The sequence below is a fragment of the Danio rerio genome, chromosome 4 (assembly GCF_049306965.1).
Source record: "Danio rerio strain Tuebingen ecotype United States chromosome 4, GRCz12tu, whole genome shotgun sequence".
Lineage (NCBI taxonomy): Eukaryota > Metazoa > Chordata > Actinopteri > Cypriniformes > Danionidae > Danio > Danio rerio.
In genome coordinates this window covers 62,512,501-62,539,401 of record NC_133179.1, presented here as the reverse complement: position 1 = coordinate 62,539,401, position 26,901 = coordinate 62,512,501, and the positions used below count along the sequence as shown (strand labels likewise).

General features: G+C 40.4%; 2 protein-coding genes across 2 annotated transcripts in view; one reads left to right on the top strand and one right to left on the bottom strand.

Annotated features, from left to right (window-relative positions):
* Nucleotides 1-26,901, bottom strand: part of LOC141381809 (uncharacterized) — a 705,874-nt gene that overhangs the window by 539,964 nt on the left and 139,009 nt on the right. The gene's annotated exons all lie outside the window — the stretch shown is intronic.
* Nucleotides 19,444-26,901, top strand: part of LOC141381831 (uncharacterized) — a 12,388-nt gene continuing 4,930 nt past the window's right edge. Inside the window, exons 1-5 of the mRNA XM_073948899.1 lie at nt 19,444-19,895; nt 23,089-23,262; nt 23,368-23,541; nt 23,663-23,836; nt 25,607-25,780. Coding sequence (XP_073805000.1) covers nt 23,375-23,541; nt 23,663-23,836; nt 25,607-25,780 — 515 coding nt within the window. The 5' untranslated portion in view covers nt 19,444-19,895; nt 23,089-23,262; nt 23,368-23,374. The remainder of the gene's footprint in view (nt 19,896-23,088; nt 23,263-23,367; nt 23,542-23,662; nt 23,837-25,606; nt 25,781-26,901) is intronic.

Genomic DNA, 26,901 nt, shown 5'->3' with positions numbered 1-26,901 from the left:
TGTGCTACTTGCGTTCTGATGTAATTTTGGTTTCCTTGACTGGTCCAAAGGGAAATCCCGGCGAAGCTGATTGGTCAGCGTAGCAACTTCAATGACGTGATGGAATTCCCTTGTCGGTGAAGAGGGGTTTCCTTAGTCGGTTGCTAGGGATACGGATGTTGGACAAGGCGTTCGAAGTCCTTCCTGGGTTCCTGTAGTTATGATGAGTTTCAGAGTTTGGATGTGTTGACCCGATGGCTCGTTGTTGCACAAGCAGATCGGGGGTCGAGCCGGTAGCAAGTGAAGGTCGCGGTATGCTCCGTGATGTAACGAGGCTTCCGGCGAGGCGATGTAACGGCCACAGCACGAGAAGAGCGACGTCCGGGCAGCGACGGCGGTGACGACTGGCAAAGATGACCGGCAAAAGACGACGATGAAATTCCTTGTTCAAAGTTTTATAGGCTTTGGTAGAGGCTGGGTCTACATAATACTTGTCCAATCAGATAAGGTGCAGGGTGGAGTCACACCCCAATTCTGCCCTCTAGGAGGCCGGGTTGACACCTGGGGCCTCATGTATCAACGCTGCGTACGCACAAAAACTTTGCGTACGCCAGGTTTCACGCTCAGAATCGCTCACGTTTGGATTTACTAACAATGAACTGAAAGTGGGAATGTGCGCAGCTTCACGGCAGCTTTCTGGCAGGCATACGCACATTTTTTGTGCGTGTCTGTTTTATTTCCATTGGCGACTCCTAGAGGCAGTTGTGTTAAATTCTTCTCTACAAAGTGTCTGATCCTTGCAATGGCAGCTGTATGAGACGGGTTCATATAGTAGGTATGTAAGATTTCCATACCATACAGTTGACCAGCTAAACATTAAAGCGCAAATTGCAGCAGTCGCAATGTAATCTGAGCAATCTACCGCACACACATTGCTATAAAGACACTATCTGAAGATGAATTTGCATGCGTGAATCAGAAACATTTCCATTCAATAAATGTGCAAATAAAATATGATGCACAAACTTATTGATGATTCCTACTTGTCTTTCTCTTGATAAATAGTGGGCAAAATCTGATATGTAGCGGGGGAAAAAAGAAGAAAGACTTTATCAGACGCTGGATTCGAGCCGAGTTTACGCTCAAATATGTCTGTACATGATCTCAGGCTTCTTATGAGGTGCGCCACTGAGACCGCTTAGGGTATTGCAACATTTTTCAGTTATAAACCACACTATTTCTTTTTTAAATGCACTCAGTGCGATGTTCAGACCCAACTGTGTTAACCGCATCAGCTAAACTCTCCCACTCTATTTTTTTCTTTTGTTGTTAATTCCGGAGAACAAACTTGCAAATAACACTGCTTTTCTCCGGTCTACCTCCGAAAGCAGCACCTCCATTTCACATTCTGTTCAAAGTTTCTCTTTTTGCTTGATTTTGCCATTGCTTTTTCGTTGGGTTTTGCCATTAGCATAGTCATTAGCATATTCATACGGGGGAGGAGGCAGGGAGGGGTTTTGTGCTCGTGCATGTTGCACTCAGTTTCACGTTCATTCAGATGTACAAAAGAATATGCGTGAGATTCGGCGTACGCAGTGTTTCATACATCTGAATTTTTTTCTGCGTACGCACATTTACAGCTTCGTGCGTACGCAATGTTTTAGTAAGATTTCCACGCAAGTCTTCGTACATGAGGCCCCTGGTGTGGGTGCTGCTTTGATAGCATAGTGGTTAAAATAAAGTCTTATAACATCGACACTTTTCATAGTATGGTTTCTTTATATACACCAATGCATTTGAAATGTTCCTAGCTTTCAATCGATACCAAACATGAAGTATTTCACAAACATTCTGTAGATTTCATTTGTCACTGAGGGCTATTACTCAATAACTATCCATAACAGTTTTGTTAAACACATGGAACATGTACACAAAAAAACCTACAGAAACATAAAGCAAACGTACATTACTCAAATAAACTGTTTTACTTAAATGTCCATTAAACTCTGGAAGCGTTTCTGATCACTTCTGTGTCTGCCTGAGAATGTGTATTCCTTGCAGACGCCAAAGGGCACGCAAACCAAAAGGTACTTCTCAAAAACCGGTTTGGTGGGTTTTTGATTGTAGAGCCTCTTATTGTTTTAAGGTGTAAAGTTAATTAACACGCAACTGTGATGTTGACTGGCTAGTCATCCTGTGGATTGCCTTTTGCTGGGTGCCTGTGGATTGCTTTGAAAATGAAATCAAAGCTCAGACATATAGGCACCAACCAATCTTTTAAGGATAACATGGTCTGTGACTTGTTCGGTTCTGGAACGATCCGTTGACTCCCCACAGAATGCTTTTTGAGATTTTAAATTTCTCTCCCGATTGCCATTTGCACCTGCTGTTCTTGCGTAAACCCACCAGATGCTGCTGTCGACTGACTGATTGACTGACCGACCAATCAACTGACCCACCCTCCTCCTTTCCTAAACCCAACCAATTTTATCGATTGACCCGCCCACCCACTTCTCTAAACCCAATCAACAATTTTCAAAAGCAATCCAGAAAAAAAAGGAAAGCCCTCGCCTGATTTTTACCATGTTTTCAGATTTTACCATATTCTCACCCTGTTATTTGCTTGTTTATTTTATTTTTTGGATTCTGTTTTTGACCCATTTTATGGAACCGTTCTTCATCAGACTCAAACCCTGTCATTAAGATTACGGGACAAACAGGTTACAGCAGGAAAGTCAGCCACATGGAGGTAAGCGGTCAGCTAGCAAGTGCAAAAAGGAAACGGCGTCATACCATCCGGTATTGTTGGTTTAAAAAACTAATAGCAGCCACACATACTTCAGGCTACATAATTCGCGGTCTCCAGAAACGTACATAGGACTACGTTTACCGAACCTGTGGTGATCCTGGTCAAAAGTGACCGCCATGTGAAATGAATGGGTCTCCAGACTATATTCAACCATCAGAGCTTAGCATCACTTATTTTATTGGATTAGACCATTAGCATCTTACTCAAAAATGACCAGAGTAAAACTAGTGCTATTCTGTGTCCATACTCACCATCCCTACCCTCAGTCTCTATTCCCTACACCAGGGATGTCAAACTTAATTCCTGGAGGGCCGCAGCCCTGCACAGTTTAGTTCCAACCCTGCTTCAACACACTTACTGGTAGGTTTTAAACAAGCCTGAAGGATTCATTTAGTTTGATCAGGTGTGTTTAATTAGGATTGGTACTAAACTGTGCAGAGCTGCAGCCCTTTGGGAATTGAGTTTGACATCCCTGCCTAATCTAGACCAATTGAAGCACTGAAAATTTGAGCACGCAGTACACAGGAAAGTACACAGTTTGTTTTGCTCTGTACTCATTGATATATCTTTCAGATGGATTTAAATGTCAATTTCTTTGGTCAGATCCTGAGATTGTTATTTTAGCAAACTGTCTATTGGTAATAAAACAAAGTGTTTTGATTTATGTCATCTATAGTTCATTTTGTAAACATCGTCAGCACCTATTTGTATTTTCACTGCAGTTATTTTATGTCTAATTCTAAAAATCCATGTTCTACACAACTTTGAGACACCTTTCACAGCTAAACAGGTTCATTTGGAGGACTGCCTTCTTCTTCCACAGAATACTTGATCCTGAAACAGTGAAACTGCTTCTTATGAAGACACAAACATCACAGCATGTATAGAGTATATTCAGTGAAATCAGCTGGAGAAATTCTTTTATTGAGTCCAGCTTAATATGAGCTGCTGTGACTGATATCAGGATCATCAGTGAGGGTCTGCTGCACTATTATTCATCATCATCATCAGTCCTGTCTGATTCCACATCCTCTGAGCTGTAAATATTGCAGTGTTTCCATGATCTCCAGATCTTTGTTTGTCAGTATCTCTGCTTCTACAGACACATGATAACCCTTACTGTACTCTGTACTGTTATGATCAAATACAGCAGACCATCAGAACAGTTCATCTGAACTCATTCAGACTCTACATTCAGCAGCGAGAGGTTTGTGTTCATCAACACATCGTCTGACAGGGTGAACATTCAGCAGAAAGTCTGACTTTCCTCCAGCATTTGAAGTGTTGCCTAGAGTTTATCTAATATTAAAGTCAGATTCTTATCTGTAATGTGTTTTAATTATTTAATAGAACAGAGAGACGATCACTGTGATCAAATCAAGTTTGCAGATCAGTTCCACACAGATATTCTCTTATAACCCAGATCCAGCAGTGGTTCATGTGATAGCCTGTCAGATTATTGAGTCTGTTAGGACTTGAGTTTAACAACCCTGGCGTAGATCATCCTGTATGTGCTTTAGGACATTCACCAATGCTCAAAAGTACAGGACAGGACTGTATCAACCTGATGATGATGATGAAGAGCAGATCTTGAATATCCAGTATACTGTAAAGGTTTAAACAGCAGAGCTTTCGAGAGATTATTGTGCTGTAGAGTAAACATATAAACATGAGTATTTGGTTTGTACAGAGCTTTTATTTCCAAGACGTTGGTTGATGCTTGAAAATATATTGGTGGGGGTGTTACATTGCCTGGTTTGTTTTATATATTATGCTGTCTATTGTCCAGAATCTGCTAAACATACCTCAGATCAGCGCACAAGCTGTGTTTGAATGACACACTACCACACAACTCCTCTGAGTAACATTTCCTCAGCTCAGATTCTGTCTGCTCCCTCTCTACATTGAGTTAATCAGACAATTAAATGATGATCGAGCACTGATGATGAAGACCTGCTGTTAATAAGCAGAATCACTGAAGACAAACACAAACACTTCAACTGACTCCAGTCACAGGCTGAGATGAAATCAGCTGAAATAAGCTCAAAAGCTGAGCAACATGTCTGCCATCCTGCAGTGATGAATCTGTGTCTGGCTCTGCTGTAGTGTTACAGAGATCAATACTGTCTAAAACGTATCTAAAATGCTAATAGAATAAAATAAGCTTATAGAAGCCTTTTCAACAGCTTCATCATTGTTATTGTGCTACTTTTACTCTTTTAAACTCTACACACTTCCCAACAGGGACAATATAAAACACACGGCTTAACTGGGGCTAAAATTCACTCATGGTGACTTGTGTCACTGAGATTATAACAAGTACAATATTTAACACATTTGGAAAAGTGACCTGTTATATCACAGTGACTGCTTTACTTTTGTACTGTCAACACTGCTTTTACCAGCTGAGCAAAGCCTCCATTTCTATCTTCTATTCTTATCTTCTTGTGTGTCCGTGTCTTTCATCTGACAGCTTATTTCCTCATATCTCAAACAAGTTTGTTGCTTTTCAGAAGTGAAAGAATTTTCAGACGTGTTGTTCAGCTCAACAGTTCAGCGAAGGAACAGACAGATCTGCAGGCATTATTTGAGGTGAGAGTTTGCTCTTTCTGTGCTTTATATCATCTATGAACGTCGTCTGATTATCCGTCGATCATCTCTTTGTGTTACTGAGACTTCTGGCACACCTCTTCCAACCGGGTCAGGGCTGGACAATTTAACCATATCTGAGCCCAAGTCAGGGCACTCACACTTCTCAAACGTACAGGAAAACAGGCCTGGCACAGTTCGGATAGCATACTGTGAGTGAGCCCTTACAGAATCTCTAAAATGCAGAAAACTCAAACTGCAATAACAGTATTCAATAATGCATTTAGTTTATTTTATGGGTGTAAATTTGTGGAAAAGAAGAGCTGAGTGTCTTTATCTGACCATGGTGATTTACAGTACAGTGGAGTCACACAATCTTATGTGTCGATACATGAGCTGAAAACCCTGAAGAGTTTCAGCAGTCAGACCGGTTTCATTTGTTTGCCTGAAGCGTTTCTGCTTTAACTGATTCTGATGATAAACAACTGCTGTGGCTACAACTGTCACCTGTTTTACATTATTTATACACTTTAATTTGTCTAAATACTATTAAACCTGTACATTTCAGAGATCGTGACATTTCTCAAAACTAAAGCAGAAAACAAAGTAACAAATTCTCCTCTAAAATAAGGAAAATCATTTTCAAAAGTACATTCACTCATTCATTTCATTTTCAGCTTAGTCTCTATATCAGGGGTCACTAATCTCGTTCCTGGAGGGCCGGTGTCCCTGCAGGGTTTAGTTCCAACTTGCCTCAACACACCTGCCAGGATGTTTCAATATACCTAGTAAGAGCTTGATTAGCTTGTTCAGGTGTGTTTGATTAGGGTTGGAGCTAAAATCTTCAAGACACCGGCCCTCCAGGAACAAGTTTGGTGACAACTGCTCTATATTAATCAGGGGTCGCCACAGTGGAATGAACCGCCAATTTATCCAGCATATGTTTTACACAGCGGATACCCTTCTAGCTGCAACCCAAAACTGGGAAACACCAATAAACCCTTACATTCACACTCATATATATAGCACATGTGTTTGGACTGTGGTGGAAACCGGAGCACCCAGTGGAAACCCACGCCAAGATAGGGGGAACATGCAAACTCCACACAGAAATGCCAACTGACCCAGCCCAGGGCTTGAACCAGTGACCTTCTTGTTGTAGGCAATCGTGCTACCCACTGCGCCATCGTGCTGCCCCCTTCAAAAGTACATTAAAATAAAAATAAATACAAACGTTTTTCCCAATCGTTTGAGGTCACAATTATTCAGCCATTGTTGGAATATTAGTCAAGGGTTCAGATTGACTTTATTGAACATCTCAGAGTGTTCCTGACTGCATGATTGTGCTGTGTTTGGTCATCAAAGATCACCCCAGGATTCCTGACTGAATGGGAAGGGTTAATTTTAGCGGACTCCAGTTTGATCATGAAGATATGATGTGTAGTCAGTGCAGGCAGGACTAGAAGTTTTGCTGGATTGAGCTGCAGGTGATAGTCTTTTACTCTGGTGGAGAAGTTCTAGGTCATTGCCCTGAGATCTCTGTCTTTCTTTCTATCTATCAGCAGTAGAAGCTTTTACTCTGCTTTTAATATTAGTGTTGCAATTACTGTAATATATTAGTTTTTGCTTTGATGCAGAAATGTAACAGGTCACTTTTCCAAGTTTGGTAATACTGTACTTGGTACAATCTTAGTAACGCATGTTGTGGGTCTGTGTGTTCTTTCTGTGTTGTGTGTTTGGGTGTGGTAGGCTGATGTTCTGTGTTTACTAGTAATGTATTAATTAGCCTAATGTATTATAAATTAATAGCTTAGTTCTTATAAACAATCCGTTTATAAAATACATTATTAACAAATCTTTAGGCGACTGAAGAATAAACCGAATATGTAATATGATCCTTGCATAATGATCACAGCTAAACAAGCTAGCACTCATTTTATTTATAAATATAAATAAAAAATAAAATAAATTTTAAGTAATGGAACATTATGTAAATGATCTAAAGCAGGGGTGGCCAATCCTGTTCCTGGAGATCTATCTTCCTGCAGATTTCAGTTGAAACCCTTATTAAACACACATGCCTGTAATTATCAAGTGGATTTCAGGTCCTAATTAATTGGTTCAGGTGGGTTTAATCAGGGTAGGAGCTAAATTGTACAGGAAGGTAGATCTCCAGGAACAGGATTGAGCACCCCTGATCTAAAAACTACAGGCTAAAAAAAAAACTTAGTCAGAGCAGAACATCTGCGTCACCGCCCGCGTGCAGTTTACAGCTTCCCTAAAGATCAGACAGTCTATACACATCACACAATCTCAATCAACATTTCATGTAAATGTATAAATATTTCGATAAGTATTGTTAATGGAATATTTATAACAATATAATCTCTCTTTTGGTTATATGCCGGCTTTGAGCTCTTATGTGTGCACTCTCTCTCACCAGCGGCAGTTGACAGGGCGCTATACACACTACACTGACATGACAGGTGCTGAACTCCTTGAGGCCAGTTTTATTTGTTGGCGATTTGCGTGTTGTTCCTTTTTTAAAATGCTTTCTGTTTTTTTTATCTTTCAAGCTAATATTGGCTATCAGGTAGCATAATTTCAGAGATATTACAGTTCAATAACGTGGTGCGCAGTAAGACTATTGACCAACACCACCCTGTAATGCCTAGTTCAGACTGCATGATTTTAGCCCCGATTTTGGCTCGCTGACAGGTTTTGAGAAATCGACAACAAATGTCTGAAATCCCAGGCAAATTGGAGTGATAATCACACAATATGAACTATCAAAGACGCGATCTGAGAGATTCAAATCATGCTGTGTGAAATGAGTTATGACTGAAAATAACATCAGCCATCGCCTACAGCCAATGAGAGAGCGGCATTCACTTGTGTGTACGTGTGTGTGTATACCTGCTGCAGGCCAGCAGGAGGTTGCGGGAGAAGTTAAAAGTGCTCTTTTTGGGTTTATTTGGACCAACAAAATGGAGGAAAAACTAGTGGAGGTTTGACAATACTCAGGAGCAACCGTGTCTGTTTGACGTTTCATCCAGAAAGAAATTAGTTTATTATCAACATTGAGGAGAAATGGCTAATTCCCTTTAAACCCAGGTGATCAAACATGTACATGTTCAACCCCATTCAAGGCTTCTTTTTCATTATGTAATTAATAACAAAAGATACACTACGTGTTTTGGGCTGTGAGACGTAGTTTGGACGAAGTTGTCGGCGATTCTTCCTATAGTAAAGTCATGCAATGTGAAAGCCCCTGTCGCCGATCCATCTTGCAGTGTAAACAAAGCAGCAACGAAACGCTAGCCCAGATAGTCAAGCAGTGTGAAAACATCTGTGACTTGACTACTTTGAAAACCATGCAGTCTGAACTCGGCATAAGTTTACACACTGCAAAGACTGTACAGGGGGGTATTCCAGAAAGCTGGGTTAACTTACCATCTGCTAAAACCTAAACTCTCGGTTGATTTACCCAAAACCTGCTTACCGCGAGTATGTTGGTTCCAAAACAGGTGACAAGAGTTAGTTAAATCAACCTTCTGAAGATAACCGCGGGTTAATGCGCTTGCACGGCACACACCTGAAGGCATTTTCAGTAGATCGCCGAATTCACGAGTCACCATAGAAAGTCACGGTGAGAAAAAAAGGGCAACGCACTTTACAGAGGCGAAGCTGGAGGTTAAAACAGAGATTACACATCTGCTTCAACGAAGGAAAGAAATATAGAATAAGAAATAGATAAGAAAATAAAAAATAAATAATAGGAAAATTTAGGCCTATTAGTTCATTAAATTACACATGCCACCCTTCATTTTATTGTAATGATAAATTAAACTACTCTTTAACATCATTTTTGAGTATGTTGTGTAACCATTCATGCATTTATTTTTCTTGCCATTAATTTCTTAAGGCCACAATATGTGTATTGACTAATAAGGCTTATAGAAATTGTAATCTTTCTGGAGCTAGAACTCTGTCCAAAGTCATTAAACACAGAAACATTCTCCTAAAAGGTAATATTTAATTACTGGAGCTCTTTATTTAACACTCTAGAATATTCTTTCTGACATGCAGCTAATAGAAAGAGGCCTGTCTAACTGCTGTGTCCTATAATAAAGGCTTTTCAGTGGTTGAGTTTTTGACTTACACCACACACTCTGTCACTGTTGTAAGTGATTGTTGTCAGATAGCTTTAGGTTCTTTTTATTTTGCATGCAGACAAAGTTCCTTCTGCCTCAACTAACAAGCAGTGTAAGAATTTTCTGCACTTTTCCATATTTGAATATTACTCTTGGATCACAAAATTTTTTATCTACATATTTAAATTCTAAAGTAGCTGTATAAGGTCCATCTTCAAATATAAAGTCACATGAGCATCAACTTAAGGTGAGAAATGTATATGAAAAATATGTTACACGTTGAAAGGTGTGTGTATAAAGCTGTGTACAAAATCATTCATTTTATTTCAGGAAATGAAGAAATGAACAGACCAAACTATTTGATTAAACAGTTTTTTGACTAATTATATATTTTTTAGCACTCTTCCTTCTGTTTTGTCTGCTTGGGTCACTGAGATTTCCTCTGGGTCAGGCTGCAGGTACGTGTCATTGTATAAGGCAGAAAAGGGTATCTTTTGTCCTCCAGCAAGTAACAATGTAGTGCCCAGTAATGATTCTATTTTATAATACAAATATTATAAAAATAAACATTCTGTTAAGCACCATTTTCCTTATAGTTTTTTTTTTTACTATATTTGTATTATACACTTCCTGAAAATCAGCCATTTAGCCTCAACATAGTGATGAGGTGGGGTGTGTGATGAGCTGGTAAGTGGAAGCAGTAATGAGTTTAATAGTTGAAACACCAAAAGATTAAGGATAGAAAATTAAGTTGTACCTGCACACTTATACTTTGGACAAATTTTATATCATCAGTTTCCTTTAGTGACTGATGGAGCTTTAAAATCGGCTGCAATTAATGCACACAATAGCATTTAGAAACCCTGAAAAAAATATTCTATTAAAAAATGTAGGTGTGTGTGCGTGAATGTATATATAAGAACGACGTCCTACATCTTAAATTAAAGATATATTTTCCTACAAAAGACAAAGCTGCCACTTATAATATTATACAGAAAAATGTGAGGGTGCAGAAGGAGAGAAAAAAAACAAGATCTGTATGTGAGATTCGAACTTGCTCCGTTGTGCGCTCCATTGTACTTCATCAACGCACTGTCCACTACGCTATTCCCGTGCTCTGAGTCATCTGTGTAATGATACACAGTGATTTATAACCAAGGAACTGTACAAAAGTGTAAAAATCAGTTCAGTGCCAGGCGTACTGTACAGGTGGTCCTACTGCCACATTGTACAGTTGCCTAAAATGCCCTGACGCGAATACAAAGAGCTGCACTGAATGTTTTTTATGGTAAGCGCAGACCCGCGGTTTGTCACATTTGATTTCAAAAAGGTTTGTTAAATACATTAACATTATGAATTTGGTTATGAAAAAAACTATGCACTTATAGGCCTCTCACAACAAAAAAACTTGTATCTGTGTGTCCACATCCATAAATATTCTCATCAAAAGAGCACGCAATGCTCAGTAAACTCTCTGAAACAGACAAACTCTGAAACATAGCAACTTACTCTCTGAAGATAACCTGCTCCGGAGCAGGTAATCTTCAGAGAGTAAGTTGCTATGGCTACTTAACATACCCAGAAGTTACCTCCGATTTTGGAACTAAAGTTGAAGTTATCCACCTACTTACTCTCAAACTTACCCGGGTATGTCACATAACCTGCTTTCTGGAACAGCCCCCAGGTCCTCTAATGTGTTATGAATTGCATATTTCAAATGACAGCGAGACATGCTACATTTAGTGTATATTTTTTGGCTTGAAACAGCCTTCTGTTAAACAAACAAATAAACTTTGTTGAAACCAAATCTATGAAGTATCGGTACTCTGTATCGGCAAGGACACAAATTAATTAATTGGTGCATCCCTACCTTCAGCATCAGTGCGGTCACGTGGTATTGTTGTCACTGATTCCTTGTTGTTTAGCACCACTCAGCTGACTCATCAGCACGCTACAGCTGCTGACAATCATTACTATACTTATATCAGCGTTTCACATTGTCAGTTTGCTGTGGTTCACGTTTGTGTCTCATCAGGCTGTCCTTGCTGAGTTCAGTTAGTAGCGAGCTCGCTTCCTGAAGCTGAGTTTCTTCTCTGTATTAGACTTCCCTTGCATCAACCTGTTGACAGCTATTTCAGTTTCACAAACTTATTTGTGCCTGCTACTGTTTCAGGCTCTTGAGAATGAATAAATTCCCTGTTCACTTGCTATTGAGTTCAGCAACACTACAGAGATGCAGGACAGAGCTTCATCTCTCTGACATCAGGCTCAGGATGGCAGACATGCTGCTCAGCTGTTGAGCTGGTAGAGTGACGAGCAACAGGTGCAAATGATCATCTGACTCTCAGAAACAGCAAAATCCTCTGAGTAACATTTCCTCAGCTCAGAGTCTGTTTGGTTTCACTCTAAACTGAGTTAAATTAACTCAGCAGCAGAGTTAAGCCGCAGTCATACTGCACTGTTCTCCATTTATATACACTCGAATGTGACAGGCTGGAAACACAAGCTCATGCCACAAGTTTTGCAGTTTGCTGCATTGCAAAGTTCAAGCTTGGTGATCTCTGACCTGTAAAATCGCATGATGTGACTGTAAGAGATCAATCAGAGATCGAAACATGTTTCTCAAGTTCAACAACGCAGAGAACGGACTTGCACTCTTGTGAAAACCAGTCTTGCCTGGTCACTTTGGAAGAACAAACTCAGGAGACCGCGAAAACAGTGAACGCATTGGACCAAGTCTAGCTTCCATATAAGGGCCTAGTCTCAGTCATGTTATTTACCTATTATAACTTGTCCTGAACTGGGCCAGCTCTGTCCCAATGTTTGGCCATTGTCTGGAAGCCAGATTTGGTGTGTCATGACTGAAATTGAGAAACCCATGAGGCATTGGGCTTTAGGCACATTAATAATGGTAATGGTTAGTCATGGTTAATAACAATATAATTTGTAAAATAATAATTTAGTTAATAAAATATATGTAATGTATGTTAAACTCAGTTATTTCACAACATACAAGAAACAACAGATTTATAAATCTGGATTGTTTCCTGGATTCAAATAAAGGCATTGGAAAATGCAAACAGGAAGATGAAAACAGTATTGTGCACCAAAATATTAATTTACTCAAAAACTAATTGAAATGAATTTTAAAAGTGGCTCAAGATAGGCCAAACTTACATTTAAATTTTTAACATCTGGCCCAAATACTACATTTGACATCTGGCCCATGTCTTGCATGCTGCTTGAAAGACGGTGCCACCTCTGCCAAACCTGGGCAATGTTTGGCCCACATGCTGTAAGCCAGTGGTGGATGAATGTCTACTCTACCAGCTTTATAACAAACCTGGGCAAGAATTCTTGCTACTCTAGTACATTCTCGAGCTGCTGCAATGATCATCCAGTTCTTTTCCCATGTCTGCATTAAACAGCATAAACTTAGGTCTAGGTGGCCATGTGTGTCACAATAAAAACAACATGATTCAGAGGATTCTGAGCATGTACAACTACATCCCAAGAGCTTTTATATTATATTAGTCTTCAGTTTTTCTTTAGTTTTCACTTTTTTGCAAAAATTCTACAACACTCTTAGATAAATATGTACCAATAAGGTACATTAAGTATCACTGTATCTTTGAATGTCCATGATGCCCTTATTTTGCACCGCATATGAATTATAAGATGTAAACTTTTAGGGTACCACCACAGTGATGGGTATTTGTACTCATATTATGTAGTTCGCCAGGGTCTTTGAATAGTGGACATTTGTGTGTGGTTCTCCTCCGGTCTCACCTGTCATCTGAAACTGGTTTTATGAGTTGTCTAAAATGGTTGTGTTTAATCAGTTGAATATCTAAATAAACACTCCTGTATGATGATACAGGAAGAAGTTACAGAGCTTCTGCTCAAGACACAAGTTAAGTAGACAAACAAACATCTACATTATTCCTGGTTAGTTAGAGCCACTTAAAGTAGTGACAATCAGTTTTCAATATTTAACTTTCTGAAATGTGAAGTTTCTACTCACAGGGTAATTTCATTATTCAAATAATAAATAAATGCTTAGACCATATGTTAATTGTAAACCAATGCAGATGTTGTTGCTCTTGTCCTGTAGCTGTGAGTGGGTGAAGCACCATGGCGAATGTTAAACAGCGGCTCAAGAACTCACTGGATGAACTGGTAGAAGCTGAACTCAAGGAGTTTCAGTGGTATTTAACGAATGATCATGGATGTGTTTCAAAAGCTGAAATGGAGAATGCAGACAGGTTGAAGACTGTGGATAAGTTGGTGTCATGTTTTGGACCAGAAGGAGCTGTGAAGATCACAGTGGACACCCTGAGGAAAATAAAGCAGAATCAATTAGCTGAAGATCTGGAGAATACACAGAAGCAAGGTATTGTTTAATTCCCTGTCAAACTTTACAAATGTGATCATTTTCAGTTTAAATCTTTCATGTTAAAACCCTGTCCTAGCATTGTTTTTTGAGTCAGATGTATTGTCATAACATGTATTGCACAGCTTCTGAGCAATGAATGTAAATATATTTAATATGATGTATATAGCTAATGTGTGTGAATATATTGTTGGTTTGAACGGGCGGTGGGGCTAGTTTAGAGATGCTACGTCAAGTACACAACTTTATAAATATAAATAAAGCGACTACGCCACCCTGGTATGAAAGGGACCAGAGACCCAAAATATTAGCCAAAGCTACCCAGGTTTGCAGAGACAGAAAGATAAAGGATTCAGAATCTGTGCAATGTAACAATGTTTATTTTTACAACACCATAAAATGGACACCATTAAAACGGTTCAATACTCAGTTTTTGTAGATTCCCTTGGAGTCATAGACTGCTGGTCCTCCACCTCTCCAGAGCCAGAGTCCCCGCCGCTACCAATTCAGAGCACTGCAACACCCGTGAGGATTAGCACTACAAAAATCACAGCACTACATTAAAATCACCCAGTGTGGACGACTCCAACTCAGCAAACCCTCCACCAAACTGTGGGTAATGGAGACGAAAACTGTATGGGACTCTGCTCTGGAGAAAGAAGGAAATATCAAAACTGGGGAACACACACAAACACACACACACACACACACACACTAAAAGGGATTATTCACTTGCAATAAAAGTGTCCTTGCAACAATTAAATGCCCAACAGTCAGTCCTAGTACAAACAGATAATACAAACAAACCAAAGATGAACCCCCACAATATTCTAGAGACAAGCGATCAGTTTACATGTAAATAAACACTTTCCCACCCCCGCACTCGCTCCCCCTACAATAAGAGTGTGGGAAGCAGCATGAAAAGGTTTGACTTTACCTACACTGAACCATGACGTTGCTGAATCCAGTAAAACAGGATCAGAACAGAGGCATAGAAAAATATAAAAAATCATCAAAAGAACATTTAGATCAACAAACAGACAAAAGAAAAAAAAGAATTTAAACCAAAACACTGTCCCAAACGTTCACTACAGAGCAACTCACTTCCTGTTGGCCCCGCTCCCGATCATGTAGCCGACGGACGTGTCACAAAAAGTCATCCGGCGGGCGGTCGGCGTGACGTTTCCTCTAAAAGCAACCGGATAATTGGGAGAAGTTTCAAGCAGATGCATCGATCACGCCGTCTAACAGACACTCACGTGCGAGCAGGAAACATCATCAAGTACACCACAGCTTTCCGTCTGGAGAGCTGAAGGCATCCGCTCCATCACAGGAATCACTCCACCATGCAACGGCAGCGCGACCGAAAGATCGCCCGTGCCAAGATGTAAACAGTCAGAGCAGCCCCCCCTTTAAACAACCTGCTGCACCCTGGAGGTGCTTCCAGCGAAGCTGCGATGCTGTGAGAGAAACAATAAGGTTGGTTTCGGAGCTTACATCACGCCTGCACCATGCCAAACAGAGTGGGAACATACCTTTATGGATGCTATAAGCTTTACGCACTTACTCACTCCCCTAGTTACACACACAATTTCTCTAGTCTCCTGGTCCACCCTGGGAACACAGAAAGCCTCAATAAATCTAGCCCAAACATCAACAATACTGCACACTGGTAAACAAGTCCTACCTGCCCTCTGCCCAAACAATATGCTGGAACAATGTCCCTTGAGGTTCCCCCAGACGTATCGTCTGAAGCTCAGAGCAAAGCCCTTTTATATGCTTCCAAAGTAATCAAAGGGTTACACCCCCCTAATCGCGCAACCGGTGTGGCTAATCACCACATTTAACTTCGTTCATCTGAATTTGTTACTTTATTTATATGTGCAATTGTTCTTTTTTGTGATGGAAAGCACAAGACATATCTATGTTAATAAAGAAATGAAATCAAGAATGAAAAAGCTAAGAATAAGTTGCAACAAACATTTCTGAAACAGGAACATATTGTAAATTGGGCACTGTTATACAATGGTTCAGCTCTTACCTCACTGACAGGTCATTCAGGGTGTCTTGGAGGGGAGAGGTGTCCAACTTACAGCATCTAAACACTGGGGTACCTCAAGGCTCTGTTCTTGGGCCACTTCTCTTCTCCATCTACACATCATCTCTAGGACCAGTCATTCAGAGACATGGATTCTCCTACCACTGCTATGCTGATGATACCCAGCTATACCTCTCTTTTCACACTGATGATCCCTCAGTTCCAGCTCGCATCTCAGCCTGCCTGTTGGATATTTCACACTGGATGAAAGATCATCATCTTCAGCTGAACCTCGCAATAACGGAAATGCTTGTAGTTTCTGCCAACTCGACTCTACACCATAACTTTTCAATCCAGATGGATGGGGCATTACTGCATCCAAAATGGTGAAAAGCCTTGGAGTAACGATTGATGACCAACTAAACTTCTCTGACCACATTTCTAGAACTGCTCGATCGTGCAGATTCACACTCTATAACATCAGAAAGATCTGACCCTTCTTATCTGAACATGCAGCTCAACTCCTTGTTCAAGCTCTTGTTCTCTCCAAACTGGATTAATGCAACTCTCTACTAGCTGGGCTCCCAGCTAACTCTATCAAGCCTCTTCAACTGCTCCAGAATGCAGCAGCACGAGTTGTCTTCAATGAACCTAAAAGAGCACATGTCACTCCGCTGCTAGTCCATTTGCACTGGCTGCCAGTTGCTGCTCGCATCAAATTCAAAGCTCTGATGTTTGCCTACAAAGTGACTTCTGGCCTTGCTCCTTATCTGCTCTCACATCTGCAGATCTATGTGCCCTCCAGAAACTTGCGTTCTGTGAATGAACGTCGCCTCATGGTTCCATCCCAAAGAGGGAAGAAATCACTTTCGCTCACGCTCAATCTGCCCAGTTGGTGGAATGAACTCCCTAACTGCATCAGAACAGCAGAGTCACTCGCTACTTTCAAGAAACGACTAAAATCTCAACTATTTAGTCTCCACTCCACCTCCTAATCTGCAATTGCCTCTCTGGATATCACACTAACTGTACCCAAAAATAAATAAATAAATAAATACTAATACTACTAATTCTTCCCTTCTTAGACTTTACAGACCTGAAACTTGCCTACAGCACTTATTCATTGTTGCTCTTATAGTTGTGTAAATTGCTTCCTTGTCCTCATTTTTAAGTCGCTTTGGATAAAAGCGTCTGCTAAATGACTAAATGTAAATGTAAATGTAAAGCCAGCTCACACTGTCCCGGCCTTAAAGAGCTTTGAGCACTAAGAAAAGTGATATATACATGTAATGGATTATTAATAATATTATCAGTAATAAAATAGTTGTCTTTTATAAAATAATATTAATCTTTATCTCTATTGCAGGTCAGACGAGCAGCAGTGCTCAAACTGCATTCAGTACTGACGTGAAAGCTGTTTCAGGAGTAGTTGTAAATGCTCCTGTACTCACTGGAAACATCACCACAGGCCCAGTGAATTTTAACAACAGCTCGAACCCTGAAGGAACTGGTACGTCATTGCATTCTGCTCTCTCAGACACACAGCTCTTTAACTGGAATGGACATTATGAATACTACACTCATTAAAGTTTATTGAATTTCTTTAAAGCAGCCCCTCATTCTCTGTCATCAGGAGTCTGCATGGCTGTTGAAAAAATTGAGCATTAGCAGAATCATAGTCCAACTGCAAGATCTTTATTAAGCCTTTTACCCAATGTATGTCTCACAAAGAGAGAAGACCTCACTCCCAGCAGCACACTAAGATAAAACTATAAAAACTATAATTTACTACTCATTTGCACAGACAGAATGAACAAATATGGAATATAGAGTTGAGCAAAGGAAAACAAGAACAAAGATGAGTTGTAAAATAAACATTGTAAAGCCGGCTCACACTGTGCATTTCCTAAATAATAATGAAGTTGTCCTTGGATCTTGCTTTGGAGTGCTTGAGCCCTCAAATGAAAGAGCCTTTTTCTGGGAACAATAAATTATAAAATTTTTCTTTTAAAAATAAAATATCTCTATTTTTGTGTGCATGTTTTGTTTTCAGACAGTCGTTCCAGTAAAAGAAAATAACTAAAAGTTGTGTCTGGCCCTACTCATGGCGATCTGTCAGACTGACACTTACAAATAAGTCGAGACTACATCTCTCTGTTTCTTTGCTTCTGTGTTTAGGTGAGCTGTTCTTCATTAATCAGCTTAAATGTAGCCTGAAGAGGAAATATCAACGTGTGTTTGAAGGAATTGCTCAGCAAGGAGACTCCACACTTCTGAATAAGATCTACACAGATCTCTATATCACTCAGGGTGCGAGTGAACAGGTCAACACTGAACATGAGATCAGACAGATTGAAGCTGCTTCCAGATGTCATCAGTCACTAGAGATACAGGTTGAATGCAAACATTTGTTTGAAGCAGCTGAACAAGACGAGCAGATCAGAACTGTCCTGACAAAAGGAGTTGCTGGCATCGGGAAATCAGTCTCTGTGCAAAAGTTTGTTCTGGATTGGGCTGAAGGGAAAGAAAATCAAGACATCAGCTTCATATTTCCTCTTCCATTCAGAGAGATGAACTTAAAGAAGAAAAAAAGACAAAGTTTAAAAGACCTCATAACTCAGTTTTTCCCAGAGACTAAAGGACTGAACCTTACAAGAAGCACACGATTCAAAGTCCTGTTCATCCTTGATGGATTGGATGAATGTCGTCTTCCTCTGAACTTTGCTGGTAATGAGACTTGTGGTGATGTATCTTCAGCAGTCTCTCTGAATGTTCTCCTGACGAACCTCATCAAGGGAAATCTGCCTCCTTCTGCTCTCATCTGGATCACCAGCAGACCAGCAGCTGCCAGTAAGATTCCTGCTGACTGTATCGACCAGCTGACAGAGATACGAGGATTCAATGATGCCCAAAAGGAGGAGTACTTCAGAAAGAGACTCACAGATCAAAATCAGGCCAGAGAAATCATTGATCACATTAAACAGTCAAAGAGTCTCTTTATTATGTGCCACATCCCAGTCTTCTGCTGGATTTCAGCCACTGTTCTCCAGAACATACTGAAACTGAAACACAGGGCTCATGCAGAAACACTGCAGGAATCTCCCAAGACTCTGACACAGATGTACACACACTTTCTCCGCTTTCAGATCCAGCAGAGTAGAAGAAAGTTTGATGGAGAAAACACAGCAGATGTCTCCTGGGATCCAAAGCTCATCCTTTCACTGGGGAAACTGGCCTTCCAGCAGCTGGAAAGAAACAATGTGATCTTCTATGAGAGCGATCTGAAAGACTGTGGCATTGACGTCTATAAGGCATCGGTGTACTCAGGCATGTGTACCCAGATCTTTAAGGAGGAGACGGGAATCATTCTTGGTACCATGTACTGCTTTCTTCACTTGAGCATTCAGGAGTTCATTGCAGCGCTTTATCAACATCTGATTCTAGACAATGACAAGACACAAGCAGAAAAAAGCAGAGATGAGATCTGAAGACTGCAGTGGACAAGGCTCTGAAAAGTGAGAATGGACATCTGGACCTTTACCTTCGTTTCCTTCTCGGTCTGTCACTCCAGTCCAATCGACAACTCTTACGAGGCCTGTTGACACAGCAGGATGACAGAGACCAGAGCAAAGAGGAAATAATTGACTACATCAAGCAGAAACTTGAAGGGAATCTGTCTCCAGAGAGATCCATCAATCTGTTCTACTGTCTGAATGAACTGAATGACCAAACTCTGCTGAAAGAGATTCAATCCCACCTTAGAGAAGGAAGTCTGTCATATGCTCGCCTTTCACCTGCCCAGTGGTCTGCTCTGGTCTTTGTGTTGTTGACCTCAGAGGAGGAGCTGGAGGAGTTTGAGCTTCAGAAATTCCAGAGATCAGACGAGTGTCTCATCAGACTATCAGCAGTCATCAAAACCTCCAAAAGAGCTCTGTAAGTCAACGTCCTTCTTTCATCTAAGAAGTAGACATTTCCTGAATTTAAATAATACAGTATATTATGTTAATGGTCATGAGATTTAGGTCATGACCGAAAGGACAAGATTTTGGATACAAGCAGCCAAAATGAGTTTGCTTCGCAGGGTTGCAGAGCGCACCCTTATAGACAGGGTCTGGAGCTCTGCCATATGGGAGGAGCTCAGAGCCACTGCACCTCCACATCGACAATCCAATTCATCTTTATTTCTATAGCACTTTAACAATGTAGATTGCGTCAAAGCAGGTTCACGTAGAAGATCATAGTAAATTGAAACAGTGTCAGTTCAGTTTTGTGTTGAAGTTCAGTTCAGTTCAGTGTGGTTTACTTTTCACTGCTGAGAGTTCAAACACTGAAGAGCAGAAGTCAGCTGAGTTGGCTCGGGCATCTGTCCCACCGGGGACACGCTGGAGGGACTATGTCTCTCAGCTGGCCTGGGAATGCCTCAGGATCCACCCGGAGGAGCTGGTGCAAGTGTTTGGGGAGAGGAAAGTCTTGGGTTCTCTCCTAAGACTGCTGCCCCTGCGACCCGGCCATGGATAAGCGGATGAAAATAAGAAATGACATGACATCATGTCAATGAACATGAACAATATTGATATCAACTAAACTGCAAAATACAATAATAATTATTCATTATGTAATGTTTTAGTGTTTTTTAAATAACATTCCGATTCTGGTTTTGGCAGTTGTTGTTTAAGGGATAGTTTACCCAAAAAGTGAATTTACTAATTCTTACCCACTCTTTATGGATATAAACCTTTCTAAAACTTTGTTTTCTCCTGTTGAACATAAAAGAAGATAATTTGAAGAAAACTGAAACCTGTAACCATTGACTTACACACCAGTTGTTTGTCCTACCATGTAGGCCAATAGCTAATGGTGTTTAGCTGTCATAAAAAAGACATGGAGATAATTGGGAGGCCATGATCGTAAGGGCTGATTGAGGGACTTTGGCCAGGACACTGGGGTTACACCCCTGCTCTTTACGAGAAGTGCCATGGGATTTTTAAAGACCACACATAGTCAGGACCACGGTTTAATGTCTCATCCGAAAGACGGCGCCCACTGACAGTGTAGTGTCCCCTTCACTTTCACTAGCGCATTAGGACTCATGCAGATCACAGGATGTGCGCCCCCTGCTGGCCTCACTGACACCACTTCCAACAGCAACCTCGTTTTCCCATGTGGTCTCACAGCCAGATACTGGCCAGGCTCAGCCCTGCTTAGCTTCAGGGAGTAACCGGTCTTGGGCTGCAGGGTTATATGGCTGTTATCATCTAAATTGCACACAAGTCAGCTATAAAATGATACAGCACCTTTAAAGTCCTTTCTGGACTGGAGTGGAATGATCACACTGATGTTTTCTCCATTCTGTCTATTTTGACTCGTATCTATGCTGATAATTATAAGGTAACAATGACACAGACACACACTCATACACTATGGTCAGTTTTGTTCACCCCATTCACCTATACCATATGTCTTCACACTGTGGGGGAAACTGGAGCTGGGACTCAAACCAGCGACCTTCTTGTTGTTAGGCGAAAGTGCTTACCAGTGAACCGCCATGCAACCCTCTTGTTTATTATATCTTCTTCTAATCATGCAGGCAGGCAGAACAAATGCAAGAAGTTGATCTAGGTTTAGTTCTAATGTTAAATATAATCCATACACGAAGAAAATGCCAGAGCTGAATACCAGAAAACACAAGCAAGAGAAACACACACACACATACAGCAAACTATGATCAACACATAATGACTGAAACAGAAGAGCTTAATCACAGAGACTAGTGAGTTAACAAGGGGGTGAAGAGTAACTGGGCAACTAACGGGTAACATGGGGAAATCTGGGGTGAACACAGAGAACACAAGGACAACACAACAGTACAAGGACAGGACAACCACGACCGTGACACAGCTCCCTTCTATGAGAAGATTCCAGATAATCCTCAGAGAAAAACACAAGTCTAGAGTAAGTTCAGCAGCTGGAGGTGTTACAGTGGACACGGGTGATGGGGGAGAGGCAGGTTAATGAAACCATGACAGAGTACAGGACAGATGGTGAGGGGGAAACTGACAGGCAGGTGGACCGAGAGGAGGATAAAGCCAAGGCAGGGACTACTAGACAGTAAACCAGAGCAGATCCTGTAATTCTGGCCTTTTATCTAAAGGTTTTAGAGAGGATTGTGTCTGTACAGCTGAATGATTTCATGTTGAATAATAATGTTTTTGATAAATTTCAGTCAGGTTTTAGAGCTGGGGTCTGTTTCAGAGAGGAGGTTCAACCAACTCGGAGTTTAAACCTGAACTGAATTTCAATTTTCAATTTTTGAATTTGATTATTGTCATTGGTTTGTTTGTTAAATAATAATAATGAATAAAACCATAATTAAAACAATAATAATAACAATAAATAAAATAAAATAAATCTTGTTTTGCTGTGTTAGGAGTTTAATTGTCACCGACTCAGTCCCAGTCATTCCCCTCGCTGGCCAGCAGAGGCCACCATCCCCGGACTTCTAAGCATTACATCATCCACCTAGACTGATTATGCACACACCTGAACTGAATCCAGTTAACGACCCACGCTCCCTTTATAAGCCACACTCAAACACCAGTTCATTGCGAAGTCTTGTTTAGCCACGGCCAACATTTCTTAGCGGTATTCCCTGCCTGATCTTCTGTGCTTTACCCCGGACTGTTTCTGACTCTGAGTTGCCTTCTGCCTGCCCTCAACCCAGGCTAGTTATACAGACTCTGAACCATGCCGCCTGCCTCTGATCTATGCCTGGTAAATCACTCTGTGTCTGTCAGCTGCCAGCCCCACGATCTATATTGATTGCTGTTGATGTGAGTTCGCACTTTAGTGCGTATTGTATGTTTGTGATTGAACAGTGTCTATTAAATACTGCAAAATGGATCCCTCCGTGTCAGTCTCCTCGTTACATTAATAAAGAGTTGGGCTATTGGAACATCTGAAGCAAGCCATTTAATTGTGTTTTATAGACATACATACTATTTAAAGCTAAAATCAGCAGATGTGCTCACTAACTAGTGAAGTTAAACCAGTCACTTCAGTCAGACGTGCTTCAGACTATTAAACACACCAGATTAACACATACATATTGTGTTTGTCCTCTACACAGACTACAGGGCTGTAATCTCACTGTTCAGTGCTGTGAGAGTTTGTCTTCAGTTCTACAATCCTCAAACTGTGTGCTGAGAGAGCTGGACCTGAGTAACAATGACCTGCAGGATTCAGGAGTGAAGCTTCTCTCTGATGGACTGAAGAGTCAACACTGTAAACTGGACACACTGAGGTCTGAGTTTAAGTATCTGACTGATTGATTGATTTTTTTGCTTTGTTACATCCGACAGATCACATTAACAGTGTGTTTTTAGTAATGTGTGTTCTTCTTTCTCAGATTGGACATGTGTAAACTCACTGTTCAGTGCTGTGAGATTTTGTCTTCAGCTCTACAATCCTCAAACTGTGTGCTGAGAGAGCTGGACCTGAGTAACAATGACCTGCTGGATTCAGGAGTGAAGAAGCTCTCTGATGGACTGAAGAGTCAACACTGTAAACTGGAGACACTGAGGTCTGAGTTTAAACACCTGCTTGCTTGATTGATTGACTGATTGATTTTTTTTTTTTTGTTTTGTTACATCAGACAGATCACATTAACAGTGTGTTTTTAGTAATGTGTTCTTCTTTCTCAGATTGGACATGTGTAAACTCACTGTTCAGTGCTGTGAGAGTTTGTCTTCAGCTCTACAATCCTCAAACTGTGTGCTGAGAGAGCTGGAGCTGAGTCACAATGACCTGCAGGATTCAGGAGTGAAGAAGCTCTCTGATGGACTGAAGAGTCAACACTGTAAACTGGACACACTGATGTAAATGATTCTCCACTCTACAATAACTACAGTCAGACAGTTTCATATTAGAGCTCTTCATGCTTGAACATGTTAACCCTGGGTGATACTAAACTCCAGATAACAGGAATTATGGGTTATCAGTGATTGTGTTTCACACTGCTCATACTATACCTGTAGTTAACCCTCAGGGGTCTGGGGTGATTTTGGGACCCCTGAGATGTTTTGACATGCCCTGACATCTGTGCTTATTTCAGCTACTTATTACACAGAACTGGCCAACATGTGTTTCATTTGTGTTCAGCACAAACTGAGCTACAATAATATGTGAGAAATGTTGATGTACATGCTGGTGTTTTTTTAGAAATAAATATTATGTGTGGTTAGTAGGTTTTAGAGAAAAAATGTAGCTGAAATAAGATCCATAAACCAGACTGAATGTGCCTGAACAAGAGTTTAGAGTAAGCAGTCTTGTAGACTAGAATATTTACTGCACAATTATGTGAAATTATTCTGTTCTCTCATTCAGAGAAAACATTACAATGATCTACATTTTGTTAAGTTTGTTTTGGGTGATCTCAGCTGTATGTGTGAGTGACAATGCTCATGAATAATTCACACCTGAGAGACAACAGACACTCCCCCACTCACCCATCAAGGGCAGTGTACAGCAATGTCTATCTGCAGAAGCTAGCCCAAACTCAATGCTTGTTGTGTTACTGCTGTGTGACCATGTAAACACTCTGGGTGAACAACATACAGTGCTCAGCATATATAAGTACAGCCCTCACTAATCTCTCTTTTACATTCATATTTTAATAGGAAGCTCTACAGTATTATATCTGTGCATATACAATAGATTAGCCAAATCTGGAGTTCATCTAACCAAATAACTTAAGATAACGTCCAAAAACTAGCACACTTGAATATATGTGTTATAGAAAAATATTAAATACAAAATTAAACAGAGGAAAAATCAAGAGAAGCAAAACAATGGAAGAATTTAGCTGAAGTTTTGTAGGGTTTTTGCAATATTTAGCCTGAATTTAATTGCATTATCTTTCAATTTCTGATAATGTTTAGTGACTAAAATATGATGTTCATGAATAAATCAGTTTAATAAATGTGTTCTGTTTAAATGCAGCAGAATACACTGCCTATATTGACTGAGAAATGGAGGAAAGTCTTGATTTTCAGAATGGGCTGTCCTCCATTATGCTGAGCGCTGTATGTGACTTATACAGCCGCACATATAATATATATTTGAAATGGTGTAAAACGTGTTCGCCAAACTCTCTTGTGCATTAATCCAGCATTTAATAATCATTTCTGAATGAGTCTGAGACACTGAAGTAGAGGAATGACAAACGCTTTAAACACAAGAATAAATCAGATTTAAACATGAAAAACAATTACTGTAAATCTAAATCATATTTGAAGACCTTTAATATAGATTTCACTAATAGTTGCAGTCTCAGTTCACTGTTTGAAAACTTTACCAGCTTGTGTCTGTCTGTGGGTGTCGACATTCAACATCACTTTCTGTGTGAACAGCCCTTAAGCCTTACCAGATGTGGAGCCCAAATGTGCTGGGGTAATATTTTGTATATATTGATATAAACTTCTACAGATGATGTTGAGTCCTTGTTGAGTGTGTGAGTGTGTGTGTTTGCTGATGCGAGGGCTCATCACTGCTGTTGACATGAGCAGAAATAGCAGTCAGCATCTTCACAACACAAAGAGATGTGTGATTGTCCAACTGTGTGATGTGGAATATTGCTGTGTTTGTAGATTGTCTGGCTGTATGGTGACAGAGGAAGGCTGTGGTTTTCTGTCTTCAGCTCTGACTTCAAACCCCTCACACCTGAGAGAGCTGGATCTGAGCTACAATCATCCAGGAGATTCAGGAGTCAAGCTGCTCTCTGAACAACTGGAGGATCCAAACTACACACTGGACAAACTCAAGTATGTGGAGCAGCACTGGCTTTGTTTATTGTGAATACAGATACTTTGATACTTCACTGCTCTTCTAGTGTCCAGATATGAATCAAAGCTGTTAAATATGTCAGTGCACTGGGGCAGTTCTCACATTAAGCGTGATATTATATCTCATATTAACACTGTACAGTTTCAGCATTGTAGTTGAGCAGTGAAACTTGTTCTCTACATTTCTGCTGAAGAACTGTACAGTATCAGGTCAGAGATGTGTGTGTCCTGTTCTCCAAATACGTCCTGTGTATACTTTAACAGCAAGTTAAACTCTCCCTCATGAACTTCACAGACACAGAATGTCCTTTATCACACTTTAATAAGGGCGGAGTAAAACTATAAACAGGAAGAAAATAAACAATATCAATTTACATTCACAATGTGGACATAACAAAGATGTTTCTGGCAAATATCTCACATATCTCGTAATCTGGCTCTTTTCTGCTTCTAAACTAACATGAACACAAAATATCAGGCAATAAAAGTGATCAGCAGACAGTGATGCTGGTTCTGATATAGTCCAGTGACAATCACATGTTGAACAAACTCAAATAAAGCAAATGACAAAAAACTCCTAAACTAATCCTTTATAACTGAAGTATTATGAACAATAAACAGAACACAAACCCACAAAGCTTCCAAAGGGCGAGGAGGACTGCAGATTGGTCTGGATTCACTGCTCTCCAACTTAGCAATGTTGAGAGATGATGAAGAGGCATTTGACAGAAGATGAAGATCTCCATCATATTTCAAGTCATTTAACACTGAATTCTGCTTTATTATTGTGCTGCGCTTTTGTCAATTGATCATTGAATGAATCCTTCAGTCTTTATATCTGTCTGTTTCTGTGTTTCCATTCTGTTTTCTGTTTCCACATCTGATCTAAAAGCTCTGTGTGTCATTCAGAAGCTGATTTGACAGCTCCACACACGCTCATGTTGTTTTACTGCAGTTATTAATGCACTGAGATCAGCCAATCACAATCCAGCATTCAGCACACACTCCACATGTCTTATTGTGTGTGCGTGTGTGTGTGTTGTCAGGCCCAGATTAAGACCTCAGGGGCCCCTGGGCACATTGTCTTGTAAGGCCCCCTA